This window comes from Pseudomassariella vexata (assembly GCF_002105095.1).
Source record: "Pseudomassariella vexata strain CBS 129021 chromosome Unknown BCR38scaffold_10, whole genome shotgun sequence".
Lineage (NCBI taxonomy): Eukaryota > Fungi > Ascomycota > Sordariomycetes > Amphisphaeriales > Pseudomassariaceae > Pseudomassariella > Pseudomassariella vexata.
The window spans coordinates 819899-841237 of NW_024467965.1; the positions used below are offsets into that span (position 1 = coordinate 819899).

The window sequence follows — 21339 nt, forward strand, 5'->3', positions numbered from 1 at the left end:
TTATGCATCGGTTAGTTTTACTTGAGGATGAGGTTACTACACTTCGGAAGGACAATCAAGAGCTAAGCCGTCGTCGAAGGACTAAAAATCGACAGCTACAAGATAGAGGATCTCTTAGTTTACGAGACGCTCAGGACTTGCAGTCTCAACGGGATATTGAACAGCAGCTACAGGATGATATATGTGTAAGTCGTCGTCGTACGAGACCGGCCGAACCACGCCGACGGCGCTGTAGGATCTGCGGAGAGCCCGGACATAATGCTCGTACTTGTGAGAATGATAAAGATACGTACGAGGGAGAGGACTCCGATTAGTTTGAATTATTATTTTTTAGTTGGAGGTTTCTGACTTTCATCGATAACTTCTTCGAATAGCGTCAAATCATCAAACCGATTGCGGCATTCGATTCCTAACGACCGTTTACGTCGGACAGTGACCTCGCATCGCACGCGAAGCGAGGACGCAAGCGATGGCGGCGCCGATGGTGATCGACGGGGGACGGGCGGGACTCGAACAGAGTTTTCACCACCGCCAGGCCAACGAAAGTGCCCACGCACCGAACGTGGAGCGCACCAGCAGAAAGAACGCAGAGAGGGAAGGCATCGAAAGAGAACTACAAAAGGTAGAACAAGAGATTGCCGACTTGGTCCCACGTGAGAAGATTGAGGTCATGGGGGGTTTGATGGAGCGTTGGCTGGGGTTGAAACTAGCCGGCAGGACGCTGGAGGAGGGGGGCGACAGACCCGCCACACATGCCGACGTACTGGCAGTGACTCTGGCCCTTGCCGAAATTCCTGCGGCGATCCAGACGATGGTTGAGAAGACCATGCAGGATACGGTGAAGAACGTGGCCTTGACTACAACTCGATCCTGGGCCTCAATCGCCTCAGGATCGGCCCAGGGACGGGGACCCGGTGAAGCCCCAGTGTGGCAGCAGCGGGTTGTAGTGCCCCAGCGAAGGGAGAGAGAGGTAGTGATCCGGGGGACAGAGGACCCTAATATGAAGAACAGATCGGCGGCTGAGGTCGTAAAAGCGGTGAACAGTGCACGCGGCAGCACCGATGCAGTGGCGGCCCGCAGGCTGCACAGTAGCGATACCGTAGTGACGTTTAAGCAGTCGGCCTCAGCGGCGACCACGGACAGCAGGTGGGTGCGTAGTGCCTTCGGCGATAAGGCACTTCTCAACCGCAGAGAAGTTGCAGTGATTGCGAAGGGACTGCCTGCGAAACGGCTGCGAGAGGTCCACGACGAGAGCCAGCTACTTAAAGACCTGAAGCGGGACAATACAAAGCACCTCTCTAAGGCTAAAAGAAACCTCCTCCGGGCGCCGCAAGCACCGTATGCGGCCCTGTTACTACACGTGGATAGCGTGGAGGCGGCGATGGAACTATGCTCCGAAGGGCTTATTTGGGAGGCCCAGATATTCGATTGCGAGCCGTACGACGGCAATCTTCGGGTTCGGCAGTGCTACCAGTGCTACGAATACGGCCATATCGCGAAACACTGCAAGAAGACGGCGCGTTGCGGCGTCTGCGCTGCAACGGCACACCCAGGGGGTGAAAAAGACTGCCCCGAGAAGGCACCTAGCGGCAAAAAACGTTGTGTGAACTGCAAAGGGAAGCACACGGCGTGGGACAGGGACTGCCCTACGGCAGAACAGCAGCGGCTACGCGTACGCAAGGCGTACGCTCACCGCCCCCGACAATTTGAGGTCCGCAGCTACTCGGACGGGTTATCTAGTGAGGGCAGGCTCACACCACCTAGCTCATTGACCAGCGACGGGTTTGCAGTTGTACGACCCCGGGGCCGCCCCCTGGGCGGATCGCGAGTGGAGCAGGAGCGAACCGAACGGTCTGCGTCAGCAATGCGTAGCTTCCTCACTAAGGGACGTACGAACGAACATATACCATCGACAGCTCAATGGTAATCTCTATTCTCTACTGGAATATCGCAGATTCAAAGGCGAACGCAACGCTAGCGCTGGATAAGGGAGGTGACTATGATATAATAGCGGTTCAAGAGCCATGGATCAACCGGCGGACGAAGGCGATTTATTGCCCGAAGTCGTCCAGGTACGAAGTAGTGTACAGCAGCGGCAGAGCTGCGCTATACGTCCATAAACGATACGACGTAGCTACGTTGCGACCCCGTACCGGGATGGACTGGAGCAGTATTACGTTCGGGGCAGGCCCGGACGCCCTTACAATCTGGTCTATCTATTCACCAAACCAGACCGGGAGCCGCTGGGTCAGCCCGCTCCAAGACCTCCCTAATGGGGCGCCGGAGGGGACACAGGTCCTCGTAGGGGACTTCAATACACATCACCCGCTGTGGGACGTCCACGGACGGTCGTCACGGGGCAGCGACAACGTAGTGGAGTTTGCGCGACGCTGGCGATTAGAGCTCGTTACGCCGTTCGGGGAAATCACACGGCAAAGGCACAAACAACGAGACTCAACTATCGACCTAGCCTGGGTGACGAAAGGGGCTAGGATTGATTACGATGGGGACCCGGGCCTAGAGGGCTCAGACCACAGAGCGCAAGTGATTAGGGTAATATCCAACGGGGAAGCAGTCAAGGAGGGCCGCCTCAGTGTCGAAGGGTGGAACTGGGCGATGGCGGATAAGTGGCTCATCGTAGCCGAATCAAGCCAGAGATTTATGAATTATTTGCCGGTTGAGACGATAACGGAGTTGGACCAGGCTGTTGACTGGGTTATCCAGAACCTCCAAGAGATCGCCAACGTGGCGGTCCCGAGACGCACCGTTGGCCGAGGCGCTGGGGTCCCGTGGTGGTGCCCGCAGGTTAGCAAGGCTTGCGCTGAGACGAAGAGACGACGGCGGGACTACCTCCAGGCAAGGTCGCAGACCAACTGGGACGAATATACAAGAACCGGCCAAAAACAACGGCTCGAAATCAGCGAAGCGCAGACGCGTAGCTGGCACGAGAAGCTCGAGGGGACGGCGAAGGATCACAAAAGCCTGTGGGCACTGCAGAGGTGGGCTAGGCTACGGAGATGGGCCCCCCTGAGGCCCACGGCTTGCCAGATCTTCGGAGGGACGCCGGCGACACGCTTACGGCACGTACACATGATGAGAAGGCAAAATTACTAGCTGAGAGGTTCTTCCCAGACCCGTGTATAGATCTATCGGACCTCGATCGCGGCCTATTACAGACGAGACCAGAGCTGAACGTCCCTAGGGAGGTGACCACAATGGATATCGAGTCTATCATCAAAGGAACGGCTGCTTGGAAGGCTCCCGGCGACGACCTGATCCCCACTGGCCTGCTAAAGGCCTGCGGTGAACCCCTATGGGAGATCCTAGCGGATCTGGCAACAGCTAGCTTTAGGCTGGGGTACTACCCGGAGCGCTTCCGCTCAGCGAGGGTGGTTGTTATCCCTAAGCCTAATAAAACGACAGCTCAGAAGCAGACCCCTGGCGGCTGGCGCCCCATTGCCCTGCTTAGCACGGTAGGGAAGGTAATAGAGACGGCGATGAGCCAGCGTATCACCAAAGTAGCTAGGCGGCCGGCCTACTACCAAACGGCCAAATGGGTAACCGCGCTGGGAGGTCTACCGAACTGGCAATACGTATAGTTGAGGACGTGGTCTATACGGCGTGGAAACGCGGGGGCATCGCCTCGCTGCTACAGCTAGATATCAAGGGGGCATTCGATACGGTCAATTACAGACGGCTGATTTCCATATTAGCCCGGAAAGGCTACCCGTAGTGGGTTCAGGAGTGGGTACGCAGCTTCGTGGAGGATAGGACGGTATGCCTCCGGTTCGATAGCAAGGAGTCAGAGCCAATCCCCCTACGAGCTGGCGTCCCCCAGGGGTCACCGCTATCCCTGATACTGTTTATATTATACATTTCAACGCTGTACGAGGAGCTAGTGGAGCAGCACCCACTACTTTTAGTAGTCGGGTTCGCGGACGACATGAACCTGCTAAGCGTCGGCACCGATCCAGACACGACCTGCCGCCAGTTGGAGAGCGCATGGGCTACGTGTCAGCGGTGGGCAGTGAGGCACGGGATGGAGTTCGCTCCTGACAAGAGTGAGCTAATGCACTTTACTAGGGCCCGAGAGCCCTTGCCGCAAAGTATTCGCCTTGAGATGCCACAGTGTCGCCGGTAGTCTCAGCGAGGTTCCTAGGAGTCTGGTTCGACCGCAAACTGACGTGGCACGCCCATGTTGAGCGTGTTAAAACAAAAATGGCAACTCAAAAGCTAGCCCTGACAAAGCTAGTCAATATGTCGTGGGGCTGCGATCTTATACGGGCGAGGCTGTTATATACGGTGGTTATCCGTAGCGCGATCGCCTTCGGGGCGACTGCGTGGCATACTATAAGTGAGGAACCGGCAGGGCCAGCTAAGAGCCTGATGGGGATACAGAACGAGTGCCTCCGGGTAGTCTGTGGCGCCCACAAAGCGACGCCGGTTCGCCACCTGGAAGCAGAAGCAGCAATCCCGCCACTAGACCTCTATCTTAGTGCCCGGGCTGCTAAGTTTGAAGAACGGCTACGGCTTAGCGGGAAGAGAAATCTGCTTCGCAGCGCGAGCGCTAAAGCGTCACATATACTCCGGCAGGATAGGCCGGCGAAGAGGAAGCAGGCGTCGCAGCTACTCCGACCGGCAGGGTACACTATGGAGGAGGAGGCCCGGGGCTCCGAGTGGATGAGTGAGGAAAAGGAGGTCCCGGCTGCCCTCCTCGGCCACTGGAGGAAGAGATGACTCACCGGAGCAGAGCATCACGATCGCCAGCGACGCGCCATCGCTGAGGAACCGGAGGGCCCTTCGATGCAGATACCGAAAGGGGGCAAGTATTTCGGCCTGAACCGACTGGAGCGTCTACGCTGTGCCAGATCAGGACGGAAAAAATAGGACTAGCAGCCTTCTTGTTCAAGACAGGGGCTTTTGGCGTGTACTCGCCGCTATGCCGCTGTGGCGACGCCCCTGAGACGGCAGAGCACGTAATCCTCTTTTGCGGGCTGTTGGAAGGACCGAGGGAACGATTACGGGCCGCTATCGCACCACGGCCACTATACTCTCGCAGAGACCTCGCAACGGCAACAGGAGAACCAGTAGTTAGTGGGACTATTGTAAGGTGGCTGCTAGGGACGGGTCGGACAGCTTCAAGGCCCAGATAGCATCGATCTTCTCGGGGGGACTTAGTTGGTAGGTTGAGAACCAATGTAGTATGGTAGTGAACGCAACACAGTCGCCAATAGGGCGAACCGACGACGCAGCGTATGTATTTCGTCCAGCCATTAGGGCACGGTTTGACATACGGGAGTACTGGTAGAGGTACCGGGGGCTTCGAGCCTAAGGCGTATTTAATAATAATAATAATAATAAAATAATAAATAATATTAAATACGCCGTAGGTGTTAACCCTCGGTACCTCTACAAGTACTCCCTTAAGGGGCTATAGATGATATAGCGGGCCCTTAAGCCGCGGCGGGCGGTTATACAGGTAAACTTGTAGCCAAACGACTACTAAACCTCCTGTCCCTCCCTAAGTCTGTGCTACAACCCCTGCCTGAACTACCGATAAGTGTGGTAATGTGGCACTTAAATTCGTCCTCAGGGGTGGGATGCTGCCGATGTGCAGAAGATGCTCGACTATTTTTTGTCGCGACAAGTCGTAGTATCTGCTAATTGGGGTTCTCGTCGAGCGTATACATCTCAACCATACGCTCAAGTGGATAGACCGTAACGTGGTCTAGACGCTCGCAAGAATCGCGGCGAGAGGGCGTGCTGCGCGCCTTCTATCGTGAGGGGACGGGTTCGCCGACGAGCGTTATCGGATAGGCGAGGTCCGATAAGGGGTCGGATTAACGATTCGAATTCTGGACCGGCTATCGAGTTATATTCCGCCGACGTAGTGCTTGACGGTCGACTGGCTAGGATGCTCGTAATCCTAAACTGCACCAATCTCCCTATTATCGCTAGGTAGGCGAAGTCAACAAGGTGGGCGCGCGCCGTAAGGGTTGACTAAACCCCCTTGTGTGTCAGCTGCGGGATTCGAACCCGCGACTCGTCACCGACCCAAGTGGGCGAGGCTCAAATCGGGACTTATCTACCAGCGAAGTGACCAACTACACCAACTGACTAATAATAATAATATAATAGGCCAAAAGTACATACCAGTCGAGACGACATGGGCATGGAAGCCCAGCGAGCTGCCAACCGGGACTAACACTTTGATGATCAATGTGTCCCGTAGTAGTACCCTGCAGAATGGTTTCCAGAGCTGTGTCAACGACTCTACTTCATCTGATGCTTTGAAATTCGTGCTGGAGCACCTTGGGGATGCCCAAGGGCTGTTCAAGCTCCTATTGCCACTACAGTCTGGCTACATTTTCCAATCCGACTTTCTTGAGCGGCGTATGGTTGATTGCCTGAACGTAGACCGTGTGAAAGGCTTTGTCACACCCGGACAACAACTCGAGGGTCGCACAACAGAGGCGTACCAGGCAATGAATCTCTCAGACCTGCTTCCCTACTGCTACGGGGCCTTGAAGGTCGAAAAGGACGGGTCTGCCTATGTCAATGAGGAGCTGGTAAACCGTCTCTCCTTCCCGTGGCTCTCACACAGTCCCGTGGCCCGAAAGCTTTTGGCACTTCTCGGCGGGGGATCTCTGCTCAAATTTGGGGGCTATCACATAGCCGCGGCTTCATTAAACATTGGACTTGTCGTGTTCGATGAACCCGCACACCACACTGGCTATCTAATGAAGACTAATTGCACTTCCGCGAAGAGTTTGTGCCGCTTTATATAACAACCGATGCCAGCCTGACCCAGCGCATTATAACGGCGATGGATGAGTACTAATCTAACGCCTCGGACGGGAATAAACTCGATAGTGTCATGTCCACGGATGAGCATCTCCTCAGTATCATAGCCTACGTGGCGGAACAGTTGGGATTCGAGACCGCACCAGCCAAGTCGGTCGCAATAGCACAGAACAAGTTCCAGACACGACAACTCGATATAACAAATATCTACTGCCGACTGGTTAAGTGTCCGGCCGATCTAGAAAGACTGCTAGCCGAGGATGGGCCGCGCCTCGAGTACCCGCTCATTGTCAAGCCTTCCAAGGACTGGTCGTCCGAGGGCATCTGGAAAGTGGACAACGAAGAGGAGCTGCGTCACAGAGTACCCATGCTGTGGCAGGACAGTTTAATCGCCTGGCACGGCAGGGATGTCGTCATCGAGACGTTCATCGAGGGCCCCGAGGTCGATGCTAACATGGTTCTTGTTAATGGGCAGGTTGTCTTCTTCGAGGCTAATGACGACTTTCCTAGCACTAGGGACGTGATTGACGGACACGAAAATGACGGCCAGGACGCGGATCGGACCTCAGCCCCCATGGCTAACTTTGTTAAGACGTCAAACGTCTTACCGTCAGCTCTGCCCTAAAGCGAGCTCAAGCTGTTGGAGGAAAGGCTGCATAAGATAGTCGTCGCCGCCGGCTTCCGGAACGGGATCCTACATATGGAAGCCAGGCAATTCGAGCTGTCACTATGCCGAGACGGCCGATGTGGTTGGCTCGGGCCGCCTCATCGACTTGGAGCCCAAGACACCGGCAGCATCCACAGCGAAGCCAGTGGATATACTCCTCGTCGAGATCCACCCCCGCGCACCAGACTTTCAAGAATGCGAGGCCACAGGGCACGCGTATGGCTTCTGCTACTACATCTTGTCGGTGCTGCGTGCCTGCTGCGACAAGGAGCGTATGAAAGCCTTGTCCCAGCCGCTCCTGAAAGGCCCGTAGTATCACCTACGGATGGAGCTGATCGCGGCTGAGAAGGGCGGTATCTACCGGATAGGTGACGTTTGCACGGCCATATTACAGCAGGCGCCGCATTTACATAAACACGTCGTCAAATGTGCCAGTCTTATGGAGGATAGATAAGAAGTTACTGATCCCAAAACCGGCATAGTCTACGGCAACTTTATCGCCTATATTCTGGCGGTTTCGCGCACGGATCGGCGAGATGCGATCAGAGTAGGCCACGAGCTCAGATGTATGGTGAGGGAGTACACTAACGGCTTTTGATTAACCTCTTATTAGACTAGAGTGCCCGCAGGTAGTGTTGAATACCACATAGGCACGCATCTCACCGTAAACGTATTATGATGAGAATAAGAAAAAGATGCCACTCCGTAATACTGATCGATGGCACATCTGCCCGTCACCATGCGGGCAATTATATTATAGTGCAATGGGTGCCTGCTATGCTGATTACGTACCGGGTTACCCAGTCGTTATGGCTAGACGACGTGCGATATTCGTTTTATAATTCGAGTCTTACCCTCGCGTTCTCGTCAGTTAAGATAATCCACTTCGCGCCACTTCCGGAGGTGATAGCACTATAAAGTAGCTTTAATGGTATTAGTATAGATAGTTACGTCGGCCTTACGCCTTATCTCTGCGAACATTATCCGTGTAATGGGGCAGTAGAGGATGATCAGATGCCTTTCTGCTCTAGCCGTTAGCCTTTTTGGTGTATTATTCCGCTTAACCGTACGTTTAGTGCCTGTCGAATTAGCCCTACGTGTAGATTGGGTGATGATTTCAAGCCGAAAGGTCCCGAACGCATCTGCCCCCTCCCTCCGACTTCTGCCGCATGCTCTAGCCGCCATGATCGCGGCTCGGCGGCTCTGGCTTCTGGTGTAATTTATAATTGGTCCCGCAACTTTCGCTTACTTCATAGCTTAAATATTGAGAATCTATCGCAAAACGCGGTAGTTATGGAGTGTCGAAATAAGGCGCCGTGTTGTGTTGGTTTGATGTCTCAATTAGGGTGTGGGGCCAGACGCAGACTTATTGAGCAGGTTAAAGCTGAATATACCATGAAGGCTCAAGAACATCCATAGAAGCCCTGAAGAAAGCATTTGATAATTCTGGGAGGTTCATCTTCCGTTCCTTCTGAATAAATTTTCACATTCAGGTCCTAATACATGCGTGTCTCCATATATGATTGCATTTAACCTAATCCATCTTTGACCTACTGGTATATAACCACTTTCTCGCCCCAGACATCCATGACTACGTAGGCGATGGGGAAGTTCCTATTGCTTTTTTTGAGTTTTGCGGTAACTAAAGTACATGAGAGTATTATTAGAGAGAGTTTTCGCTTCCAGAAAAAAGTTATATGTAATGAAACTATGATCCATCCGAAATTCGAGCCAGCATTCATCTGGAGCAAGCCCACCTCCATAGGTTACAAGATTCCAGTATGAGCCCCATAGTCATCATGAACATATCCGCCTTATGATATTACATGGAAGGGCCCAGTTCAGTACGAATGTGCTTAGACGAAGTTTCAGAGGTGGGTTGTGTGTGCTGCATAAAATGACCTGCTAGAATGTTTCATACAACCCCTTTGATTGCTCAAGCAGAGAAATGGTGTCATATACAAACACGGCGCGCTCGTTTCGAATTATAGCTAGCTGTTAAGCTCATCCCGACCCTCCTAGAGTAAAAAAAGAAATTAGGCAAGCCAGGGTAGCTGTGACAGCCCGTACGCCTAAAACTGGAGACTTGACCCGCCGCTTTGCTCTCGCCAGTATCACTGGGGAATTTTGAATCCTAGTAGAGCGGGAATAGAGTTGTGCTCAAGAAAACTGACGCATTGAGATTTCTTAACAAACTACAATATGTATCAAAAACAAAACCCTCTTTTTGGACGGCGATATCACATACGAATATCGAAGAACTTCAAAATAAATTGGGAAGTGCTAGTTGCGACTCGCAAACCTGAGGCCGAATAATTTCAGCGGAACGTAAGCATATGAATAGTCGAGTGTGGGCGAGAACCGTCTGGCTGGAACCAGAACCCACTGGCACGGCGTCCTATCTAGACTCTGATAAGTGGGCGGAGAAGCCGATGGCGTAAGCCACGCTGAACCATGGCGCCTTGTCAATAAACTATCGTGGGGAACTCCTTTATGCTGGCGCCAGATTTTGCAACAGCTGGATGCCGGTTCATAGAGCCAGGCTTACCATAAAAGCTTGTATCCACGATGGATCTCGACTGTGTAAGTATTGCGCTCGGTGGAAGACAATTGCCAGAGCCTAAGGTAACGTACAAGAGGCTATGGCTACTGTTTTAGCTTCGACTAAGAAGATAGCGGCCAGCAGCTAAATAATGGTGCCCAGATAACAATGTTGACAACAACTCGGGAGATATGACAAGTTATATAAGACATTTGTCGATACCACGGTCGACGTGGATACTGCCGCATCGGTGGTATGTAGAGCAGTTTGCAATTGGCCACGAACATTGCCTGAACCCAACACATCAACACCAACTACCGTATAGCCATCAGGGATTCTGACAATATGGGCCCTTTAGTCTATGCTGACCACCCCTTTCCGCTCATTCCAACCCCTATTTTCCAAAGTAAAGAGGTTAGTCACTACAGCAACTTGCCCCCAGCAGTCCATTAACCAGTCTTCCAGAAAGACATGTTCACAGCAGCCGCCACGGAAATGGCATGTGTGCATAACATGCTGATCCGAGGCCTCAACGCAATCTGGCTGCAGGCACCCTATATCACCGAAAAAGACGAAAAAGCCTTCCTGCATTTCATCAACGTCTGGCACCTTCTCTTGCAAACACACCATACGGGCGAAGAAGACACCTTTTTCCCCTTACTGGCAGAAATGACGGGCGAAAAAGAAATCATGAAGGCAAACGTGGAACAGCACCACGCATTTGAAAAGGGCGTACTCTGCTTAATCAGCTACGTGAGTGCCTGTCTCACGAACCAAGTGGAGTACAACGGCGCCCGGATTGTCCAGCTGGTCGACAGTTTTGCCTCGGTGCTCGTCGAGCACCTTAGTGACGAGATACCTACGCTGCTAGACCTGAGGTGTTTTGGGGATAAGCTAGCTGGGATGCCGGAGAAGCTTGCGAAGGAAGGGGAGAAGCACATGAAAGCGATGGGACTCTTCAAAGGAGCTGTTTTCTGTTTGGCGACGCATGACCTTGCGTATGAGGGTGGGCTTCATACGAATTTCCCACCGATTCCGAAGGTTTTACTGTGGGCACTTCGGAATTTGGGCTGGTATGTACATTCCGATTGGTGGCGATTCGCGCCTTGTGATCGTCAGGGTAAAATGAGGCCATTGTACGCAGCTATTACAAAAGCACCCCAGTAGCACGCACAAGTCCAGAAACAAGCGCCTCTTTGATATTCCCATAAGTATAAGAGCGACAAGGGCCGGCTGTGATTTCGGGCTGGAGTTTCAATGACAATAAAAGTAATAGGATTCAAAAATGGAGAACTTGATAAGTGGACACGGGGGAGTCGATTGGGATTCGAATGCTGCTTGAACGGATATCAGCGAGATATCTACATAGCTACCGAAGGACAGCTGACAGAAGAAAAGAACCTGCCACTGCTCGAGAACATCCGTCTGGTGACAACTACGTCGAGGCTCCGCTACTGCTTGGACTGCAATATCCAGAACAGACGTGCCGGCTTTTATGTCCCTATTGTTAGGTCTTGGACAATGGTGTCGGCCCCTGCCTCAAACGCCACCAAACTCAACCTAGCCAGCACAGGCCAAAATACTGAGACCCTCTCGAACGGGTGAACATCACGCCTGTAATATTTTATGCGTCAATCAACAAGATCGAGAAAATCCGAATTTAGGTTCCGTGTGACAGTTTGCTTCCTCATTGTGTCATTGGTCAAGTGTTGCAACCAAGGAGCTGAAATTAAAGGTGCCCCCCAAATCCCACCCCGGCATCTCATCCAGGTCGAGACCAGCTGTGCAGCCCCAGCTAAGTGGAGCTAAGTATCGAAATACTTTGCTAGGGCAGAGTGCATGGGTGGGCACTTCTGGATGTCGAATCCTTCTACATCAACATTTGGATTCCACTTGATGTTGCAGGTTTGAATATTCATGGGAGTCACCTTATCTGAGTGGTTCTGTTTCACTGCAAGGTCTCTCACCCCTGGTCGAGTAGCTTACACATCTTTATCTTCTAGACATATTATGTAGGGTTATTCCGGATTCTGCTACGCATGCTACAGATCATATGTCAGCGGCGTTCTCAAAAGTATCAATGGCCCATTATATGACGTTGATCTGTATGACGAACATGCCGAGGAAGATGAAGGTAAAGGCACCCTTTCGACTTGACGCATCATACCACCAATGCACTTTAATGCATATATTATCGGTTACCGATACCTACCCAAGCCCGACCATTCTTCACACATCTTCCTGCGGGATTCGAGAGAGTCGGCGACGAGGAATTACTCAAATTCATGGGGGAGAGAACCTTGCGGGCTGGAACCTTCAAGCACGAGCCCGGATCCGGTGACGGTGATTACGGCATCCGAGTCCATGTCACGGCTAGGGAGGTCTTGACGGACAAGGGGGCTACAATTCAATACCCTTCCAAGGGAAAACCGAAGCCGATGAAGCATCACCTACTTTTCATGATGCTGGAACAGAACGATCTTCATCCTGTTCTTTTCCGGTCTGCTTGCGGTAATTATGTGCTACAACAATAATGAGAGACCAACCAGCTTCGGGCACTTTATGGACTACGAGTTTTGCGGAGTGAAGATCATATAGCCTTCTTCTCGTCCTCATTCCTCCCCGGTAATTATGACTTGAAATTAAAAATTACTAGTCTGATCAGGGAAAGCTTATGTTGGGGCACACAGAGAGATGGAAGTGTAATGTATTCCCGGTAAGCTAGGCTAGTGCTGGTGGGCTGGAACTAAGTAGCAGTGGTGGATACGCACGAACCATCTCTGACAAGAAGTATGATTAAAGACATCTACCAGGCAACTTGATTTCTATATACGCCAATATCAACAGTGACCAAAGTTTTTCAAAGCCAGTAGAAACATTCAAAAATGACCCGCAACTTTTATTTCATACCATATTACTAGCCTCACAATGGATGGTTAACAAGACTAGATGACTAGAAGTCATACCTATTATCTTCAAGTATCTGCTCTCAGATTAGCCCATGCAGTTACAGCCTGCATACAAAAAGAAAGATCCAGTCGCAACACCAAAAGAGTGATCAATGCGACAAGGAAGCAGACATAACTACATATCTTATTTAGCTTGGGGTAACCTTGAACATCTTGTTGGTCTTATAGGATACTGGTATCAATAGCTTCAGAGATGGTGGTTAAGTTGCATTCCAGATCGCTGAACCCATCCTACACCCTTGGCTCTCCAGAAGAAAACGGGAAAAGAAAAGTACAAAATTCAATCAAAGGTTCGTTTGGCCTTCTCAAATTATTTTCACACAGGTACATATGCAGAAAGTGGTGCTGTAGCCATATTTGTGTATAATCTTGATGGAAGTAAGTTCACGATGATGTGGTACGCTACATCAACGAATGTTTGGCTGCTGATAACTTGATAACGGGGATGTTCGATTCGCATCTAATATGAAAGTCCCAACATCACTAGCTCTCCAACGACCATAAAACCACCATGCTGCACAGGGCTTTTAGCCGCATGTGGTCTGCCGCTTCTAAAAATCGGCACTCATCCTGCCGGCAATATTCAGCGATAGATGAATACAACTAAAAGAGGCACGGAAGCCGCCGCACCGTCTTGGGAACTCCCTTGATGCTTTTCATTTGTCCAACTTAGCAGCTGACGACCGCACTGGGATCGGTACATCTGATGTATAGCTCAAGATAGCCATACACAATGTATCCTAAATATTAGCACCTAACCTCAATTAGATGATGACCACTGCCCCAGCTTTATATAACTTACGTTCAGTCCGAAGTAGTTGCTTACGTTCTGGTTATGTCTTCTCATTGTGACATTCCATTCCGTCAATATCACCAGCGGCATATCCGAGTATTCATTAAACATGAAGGTCATTGTCTTGGGAGCCACGGCTTTGCTGGCCTCCACGGCTTGGGGTCATACAATCTTCTGTCAGCTGAAGACTGACGCGCAGACATATGGTATGTCAACCGAGTATCTACAGATCGCTACAAACTGTTTTTGATAATAACACCCTGGTCCACAGCTGTGTCTTACGGAATTCGCACACCGTCATACGATGGGGTATGTCTACGTCTACATACGCTTTCAACGACAGGGCTGTACATATCGGTTCATGAGAATGCTAATACTGGTCATTACTCAGCCCCAAACCGACGTTAGCTCCAGCAACTTGGCCTGCAATGGCCCACCGAACCCGACAACGCCTTCGGACAAGATTATCGACGTCAAGGCAGGAGGAACCGTCAACGCCATCTGGAGACATACGCTTCAATGTGAAGAATAAAACACCCTGCTTGGCCATGTATCTCGCAATGATCTAACTCCTTTTACACAGCTGGTGCAAATGATGTGATGGACGCTGGCCATAAGGTAACCTCTACCTTTGCCTTCTTACGCCTATACTTGCTTACACCACCATCTCCTAGGGTCCCGTCATGGCGTACCTGAAGAAAGTCACCGATGCCAAATCCGACAGTGGCGTCGGGAACGGCTGGTACGTATTGAAAAGTCCAACCCTAACCACACAGCCCCTAACTATAACGCCCTCACAGGTTCAAGATCCAAGAAGCAGGCTGGAGCAACGGAGTATGGGGCACCGACACTGTAGTCAACAGCGGTGGTAACCAGGCTATCAAGATACCCGACTGCATCGAGAACGGGCAGTATCTCCTGCGCGCCGAGATGATTGCTCTCCATGGTGCGCGAAGTGCGGGAGGGGCACAGCTTTACGTGAGTCCTAGTCAGCTGACATTTCTTCTGCTTCAGGCCGTTTGGGATATGACCAATACTAACCATAATTTTGTACGTCTAGATGGAGTGTGCGCAGATTAATGTCACGGGAGGGACGGGGACGAAGAACCCTACTACGGCTAGCATTCCGGGGATCTACAAGGTGAGTGAATGAACAAACTCACGAAAAGGAAGGTGGAAAGGATAACGAAGGAATAAATGGCTGACGCATATTGATACTGCAGTCTAACGATCCTGGTCTTCTGATTGATATCTACAACCATCCTCCTAGCAGCACCAACCCCTACAAGATACCCGGTAGGCAGAAAACATGAGCACTCCACGAGGCAAGAGACTAATTTCTTGTTGCAGGCCCGGAGGTATTCACTTGCTGAATAGGTTTGAAAAGTTGAAGAGCAACGTCATTTTCCAGGGGTTTTGCTGTGCGCTAGGTTCACGCACAGGACAGGAACTGGTGAGACCCGCCGACATTTCAGAGCTGTGATCAAGGTTTCATGTGTCGATTGAGATAGCACTATGAATTGGAAGTCTTATCTTCTTTCGTCTTGGATCTCCTGCCTGTGCTCGTGCCGGATCTCAGTATGCCCCTTTTTGCCACATCCGGCGCAAATCAACACACTGTCGGACCACTTGCCAGGCTTTCTGCAACTTTCTCAGCAACAACCTCGTGCATGTGGTACGTCGGATGTAGCGAGTTAAGCCAGAAGTACTCATCCACCGGGATGCCGCAATTCTCAATGAGGGTATCCCATGCCGGAGTGCCACTGCAATGTGTCAGCCTTCAGTCAGGTACTTCTAGGAGTCAAGACAACTCCTCCAACCCTAAGTTTGCTACTTACTTTTCATAATCCTCACAATAAGCCGTTGTATTCTTATATCCCGCCGTTTGCTCATAAACCGCCGGATCATCCAACACTTCCCCAAACGCTGTATTCGCATCATACACCCACACATTGACCTCCCCCTCGTGCTTATCCGTCAAATTCCTCGTCATCTCGCTCAAGAGCCCATTAAACGCCTCAATATCCGCCTTGATGGTCGTAATGGCCCACTCGGTCTGCCCCAACATCAATGGACTCCGATCCGTGGGCGGGACATTGACAAAGAAGAAGTTCCTGCCCCCAGCAGCGTAAATGGCATCCACCAACCCGGAATAAACATCGAAGATCTGCGCGTTAAGCGTGGCCGTATCGAGCCAGTAGCTGTTACCCACGTCGTTGATGCCGATCCAGAAGCCGAAGATGGAGTCGGCAGCGGTCCAGTTTGGGGCATTGGGCGCAAGGGGGGAGTTGCCCGTGTAAGCAGGGACGAATTCGGTAAGGACTTGGTCTTTGAGGGAGAGAACCGTGTCTATGTAGGGGGCTACGAGAGCCGAGTCGACAGTGGCGCCGCCGTAGGCTAGGTTGTAGGTTTGTAGGAGCGAGGCGTTGTATTCTACGGTGAGGAAATCGACCCAGTTGGGGCCGTTGGAAGAGGTCCAACCGGGGTAGGTTGGGTTCCCGAGGGGATTGGTTTGCGACGGGGCATCTAGGGTGTAGTTGAACCCTGCGAGGGTCAGTCATGACCCCATAGATGAAATACTCTCGAAGATATGCAATTTGAACAATAATCTCCCCTACCGGTCTGTGTGTAGCTGTCACCACTGGCAGTTGTTAGTGCAAAGATATTGACACCAAGGAGCTCAGCACACGAACAAAATAAATGCGTATTTGATCCCATCCCACCCCGGCCATTCTGAAGAAGCAGTGCAAGAAGCTTCGACACGCTTCTCCAATGGAGAGGCCTGGACTCGGAGAGCAAGCAGCGCGAGCGACGCCGCGGTAGGCAGCATCATCTTAGAGAACATTACGACCAAGAATTCATTGAAAACCTGGCGACACAGAACGAAGACTTCAGCGTGGCCGCGAAGGCGAAGCAGCGTCGTGCATATTTAAAGGCATCCAAGAAAGAATACCCAGGGGTATGAAAAGAATGTTACCTCGCGACCTTGAGTCGCAGCGGGGGAGATTCCCCCGGCGGCCGAATCACCTTCAACCCGGGAAGGCCATATTGCACTTGCAACAATTTAACCAGTGATATTCAACCTAAGGGCGACCAAGTGTCCTTCCGACCACTAAGAAGCGTCCATGAGAAGTTTCGACTGCTATTTGCAGCTCTTCACCGTCGAGGTGGAGACGCGGTAATCTCGGGGATTTGTGGAGATCACCATTGATCTGGAGGAATGAAATACCACCTTCCCCGAGAATGTACCAGAGACGATATCTTGGCCGTGACCCAGACGGAGAAGGCGGGATGAAGAACACCGTATTATAGTGCGTTAGTTCGTGATATGAACCTCGCTTTCTCGTCGGCATACATATCGTCCATTTCTCCGTGAGATTCTTTGGTTATCCCTCGGAGGGTATGACATGCTTGTCGGCGGAGGGTATGCTTCCGCGAGTCCCAACGCAGCGGTCACGGGCCATTACTGAGGGACATGACTAACCTAGTGCTCGGAGATCTGGAAAGCTGTCGACTTGAAAAAGTTCAATGGTTTATTCCCCTGGCAAACGAGGAAAATTAAGTAAGCGGCGAATTTGCGTCAGACGAACGACTACCGGCTAAATCGAAGGAAAAGATCTGTCCAGGGTTGCCACACGATTGTACCTGATTGCCAAGCTGTTAGGGGTGAGGACCCGTCTGGCTCCATCCTCTTTTTCAGTAGATGGTCAAGAAGGGGTGGTTTAATTCTATTTAGCAACAGTGTGTCCATATGCTGCACGCGGCTGCGTTCAAATTTGGTTGGTCGGTTGGGAGACCTTCTTTCACCTCCAAGCTGCCAAGTGCGTCGTCTGTAATTACTAATTTAGATCATGGGAAGCTTAAACTGAAAGGGACGAACGAACGAGCCGGATCATAATCAAACGTGTTTCGGGTATTAGTTTTATTTATTTCTTTTCTGTTCACGAAATCTACCTCTCAAAACCGTACACAGTAGTAAATAAAAGATACAGGAAGCTCATTTGCATCAACACAAGTTCGTAAAATCGTCGTAGGCGCTCCCGGACGACATATAATGTCCGTATCCACACGAGCCCAGCCAGATACACCCTCCGGCGCGCAACGGAGACAAAGAGCCCCAAATTCAGCCAGATGTATCCACACGCACACAACCCAATTCCGTAGATAATCGTATATAAGCTCCGTTCCCATGGGGTATCCCACTCCTCACTGAACTAGAAGGTCATTTCCCACAATATAGAAACGGATGGCACAGTCCCACAACACGCAACTACTCATCAAGTTTTCAACCCCTCACACCAAAAAAGTTTCCGCAATCTGACGCCAGAATACAACATGTTAAACAGAAATGACGGTGTTCCTACGTAAGAGTAGCAAGCATCGCCCGAACCAGCTTCGGCGGAGGTCCTAATTTCACGCCGTTAGCCTACTGTATTTACTCAAGGTCAAGTGGAAGCGCCCACCTAAAGGTCTATTTCTTGGCCTTAGGTACGCTGATCTGCATCCTACCTCGTTTTTTCTCTAGGCGTACTCCACGCCTCGCCTCCTCCTCCTTGATAATTTCTTCCTCGTAGAGAACTAGCTCGCCGGTTGGGAGTCTTTCGGCGCGGACGAGTTCTCCGCTCGGACTGTGGCTGTGAGAGTGGTGGTGGTGGTGTCTCTCGCGCCTGATGAGGTCGCGTTCAGCTTCCAGCCTAGCAATCTCGGCCTGAATGTCCCGGTCGCCACGCCGACGATCGGCGACGAGGGCCATGGGTCCAACAGGAATTTCTTCACTGTACTCGCGTGGCCGAGCCTCTACGAAGTAGGGTGTTGCCGTGGTGGATGTGGTGTAGCTGGTTTGGCTTCGGGCTGGCGATACGTCACGGACGATGGTGGTTTGTTCCACATATTGCTGCGGACTGCATTACTGGGTGTTAGCATTTGCTGCAGTGGACTTTTTCTAGTTCTTGTGCGTTGAGGCGGTACTCACGGAGGTGGTGGCGGAGGCGCATGCGTGTGGATTAAGGTTGGCTGCGGTGGAGGTGGTGCGGCAACAGGAGCGGGCGGCGGAGGTGGCGGAGGGACAGTGATGATCTCAGTTCTCCGTTCTTCGACAATATTGCCAGGTTCAGACCGTGCGGCGACCACTTCGAGTTCAGCTTTCTTATAGTCCTCGCTCAGTTTCAGCAGGTCGTCGATGTTGTCCTGCCCGAGTGCCTTTTGCACCACAATAATAGTGCCCTATGAAATATTAGATTTTGCCAAAGATGTCGAGGACCATGGAAACTTACCTCTTCAATGAAGGGATATCCAAGGTCAATCAAGGCTCGCTTCGACACAAGTCGCCCAGGAATTCTGGTCTTCCCCTTCTTGGGATACTCGCTCTTCACTGTTACAGTTGTGCCCACACTGCTGCTGGCACTCGAAGTGCTCGTGGTGACAGACGATTTTGAACTGCTTCGAACGCTACTGCCATGACGCGTGTGAGCGCGAGATCGGCTTGTTCTTGAGCTACTGGGGTCTCTTCGTCGCCTTGTCCTTGTGACCTCACGTTCCCGGATACGTTCGGGATACGCGTGGAAATCGTCGTCCCCGTAACGGTCGGGTTCCGAGATCCGGATCTCATCGAATTCGCGTTCATCCCGCTCGGCGTAAATTCTGGGTGGTGGCAGCGCTCGATTTCTGGGGAGGGGGATTGGCTGGTAGGGTTCCGGGCGATAATCTGAGCGGCGTGCAGGAGGTCCGTATGCTTCTTCCCTGTCGAGGAACTTTGGAGCGGGGCGACGGTCGAATGTATCGAGTGATGACTGCCTCCTCAACAATGGCGCCGGTCTTCGAAGGGGCGATGGGCTGCGGTATTCGCGGGTTCTGTCGACTACGACCTTGCGCTCCATCTCGGGCGGAGGTGACCGACGGTAGCGGGGTTCGTCGTCGTAGTACCGCTCGTCACGAACGTAATCACCGTCGTACGGCCTCGATGCGCGTCGTTCGTATCTGGAATCCACCGATGGTTCTCGTGCACGTCTAGGAGGTCCACGGCTATAAAACTGGTCGTCTTCCTCGAATCGGTTGCTGCCGCTGAACATGTTCCCGTTCCCATTCCCGTTCCCGTTCGTGTTCCCTGCCGCGATGAACCGTTCGCGGTTCCACCTCTCCGGGCTGGCAAGTCTACCAGTCGATGCCCGATATGCCATTTCGATGGCGTGATGCAGTGTTCAAGATGCACGAATACTTTTTTGAGTGACTCCTCGAAGGTTGCGGTTGAAAGATGGCAAACGCGTACGTTTCGATGGGTGACTTAAAGAACTCGCAGTGGTCGCAGGGAAAATGCGACTCGGTGGAGTTTCAGGTTTTAATGACGACAGAGGGGGGAACGCTTCTGCCGGCAAGCAGAATACCGGCCAAACGTCCAGGGTGGGAGAGCTGTGAGTGGCTTGGAGCAGCACTTTCGACACATCCAGTCAGGATGCGGAGAACCTATGGTCGGTGTGTGCTGCGGGTTCCAGTTCTTTTCCCCCGCGCTAGTTGCGTATGACCTCAGTGCTTCGCCTGACTGACAGCAGAAGTTTTGTTCAACGTAAGAAGTTTCAATGCGAATGAGGATACGACAATGTCAGAGCATATCGAGTTTGAGACTTGACATGCCAGCACCTATGCTTAGTACTCAGGTGATTGAGGTGCTAAGTGGTTTATTTGAATCTTTTTGAAGAACGTACTCTATGAGAAGAGTCCATCTTGTTCGTTCGAGCGGATGGGGAAAGCAGGCTTTGGGCTCAACTGAAGCTAGGACAGGGGTCCTACACGAATGTACTAGTAAAGGTAGCGTCGTAGACCTTATTCGGACTAGTGGTGATAGATCATGTTATAGCAATACGCCGCCAACCTGCGATTTTCGAATATGGGCAAATACGTACTCTGCCCTAGACAACCTAGTGTCGGTCTTGAAAGTATCTCCGTTTTCTGAGCAGACAGCGCAAAGCTGAAGGTGATCTCGAAGGTGACAACAGATTCTGAGGAAGCTTCCGAGATGAACAAACCGTGATCGTTCCTCGACATCGACAGCCCCAAAGCCCTCCTTTGTAGCCAAAGCTGTACCTCGCTAACAGAAACCATCAACTGAACATCAGTAAGCCCACACCTGGGATGTTCCTTGGTTGGGCAGATTTGGGCCAGCTGGTGGACAAGGATGGAACATGTCATAAATCCAGAAACATGCGACATACGACATGCGACTGGTTTGCCGTGGAATTCCATTTGCTCTTCAATATTCAAACGGGCTATGGCACCTCAGGTCAATCAATACTATTCCGTAGTGTCGACACGGATCGAGAATCTGCAACCAAATCACCGAACAAATACCATGGCGGAGGCTGCCTTTGAGCTCTAGCAATAAAGTATATAGAGTTGCACCGGAGAGGCCGCCGTTGATGCTTGTTATGAGCCAGGAACCGCATGGATGGCCAGATGCTCAATTGTCTTGGAACTTCCGCGGACTGAAAACGCGCGTGGCTGTTGTCGCGTGATGACGTAGTCTAGCAGCATCCATTTCAGACCTTGGAGCTGGACTGTGCACCGCGACTAC

The 21339-nt window shown here is 51.7% G+C and overlaps 5 protein-coding genes and 1 non-coding gene across 6 annotated transcripts; 3 read left to right on the forward strand and 3 right to left on the reverse strand.

Moving 5' to 3' along the window:
• Positions 1-6015: 6015 nt before the first annotated feature.
• BCR38DRAFT_t247 lies at positions 6016-6118 on the reverse strand. The gene has a single exon. It is a non-coding gene; the product is annotated as a tRNA-Thr (tRNA).
• A 94-nt stretch (positions 6119-6212) lies between these two features.
• BCR38DRAFT_459310 (uncharacterized protein) lies at positions 6213-8069 on the forward strand (the record flags this gene model as incomplete). The annotated part of the gene is made up of 5 exons (XM_040862268.1): positions 6213-6706; positions 6874-7413; positions 7526-7715; positions 7785-7899; positions 7930-8069. 5 exons carry the CDS (start codon positions 6213-6215, stop codon positions 8067-8069), a joined length of 1479 nt encoding a protein of 492 aa, XP_040713502.1.
• Positions 8070-10358: 2289 nt separating this feature from the next.
• Positions 10359-11180, forward strand: BCR38DRAFT_347330 (hemerythrin HHE cation binding domain-containing protein; the record flags this gene model as incomplete). The annotated part of the gene is made up of 2 exons (XM_040856337.1): positions 10359-10431; positions 10471-11180. 2 exons carry the CDS (start codon positions 10359-10361, stop codon positions 11178-11180), a joined length of 783 nt encoding a protein of 260 aa, XP_040713503.1.
• Positions 11181-13884: 2704 nt separating this feature from the next.
• Positions 13885-15257, forward strand: BCR38DRAFT_396318 (glycoside hydrolase; the record flags this gene model as incomplete). The annotated part of the gene is made up of 8 exons (XM_040857643.1): positions 13885-13981; positions 14047-14084; positions 14167-14296; positions 14359-14393; positions 14450-14517; positions 14576-14753; positions 14836-14916; positions 14999-15257. The coding sequence occupies 8 exons, from the start codon at positions 13885-13887 to the stop codon at positions 15086-15088; spliced, it is 717 nt and encodes a 238-aa protein (XP_040713504.1). The 3' UTR covers positions 15089-15257.
• A 46-nt stretch (positions 15258-15303) lies between these two features.
• On the reverse strand, positions 15304-16611 carry BCR38DRAFT_373253 (uncharacterized protein; the record flags this gene model as incomplete). Its single annotated transcript, XM_040857307.1, has 4 exons — positions 15304-15538; positions 15614-16319; positions 16394-16416; positions 16469-16611. 4 exons carry the CDS (start codon positions 16606-16608, stop codon positions 15385-15387), a joined length of 1023 nt encoding a protein of 340 aa, XP_040713505.1. The 3' UTR covers positions 15304-15384.
• A 1635-nt stretch (positions 16612-18246) lies between these two features.
• Positions 18247-19951, reverse strand: BCR38DRAFT_411303 (uncharacterized protein; the record flags this gene model as incomplete). Its single annotated transcript, XM_040858560.1, has 3 exons — positions 18247-18676; positions 18748-18998; positions 19049-19951. The coding sequence occupies 3 exons, from the start codon at positions 19949-19951 to the stop codon at positions 18247-18249; spliced, it is 1584 nt and encodes a 527-aa protein (XP_040713506.1).
• Between the last annotated feature and the right edge of the window lie 1388 nt (positions 19952-21339).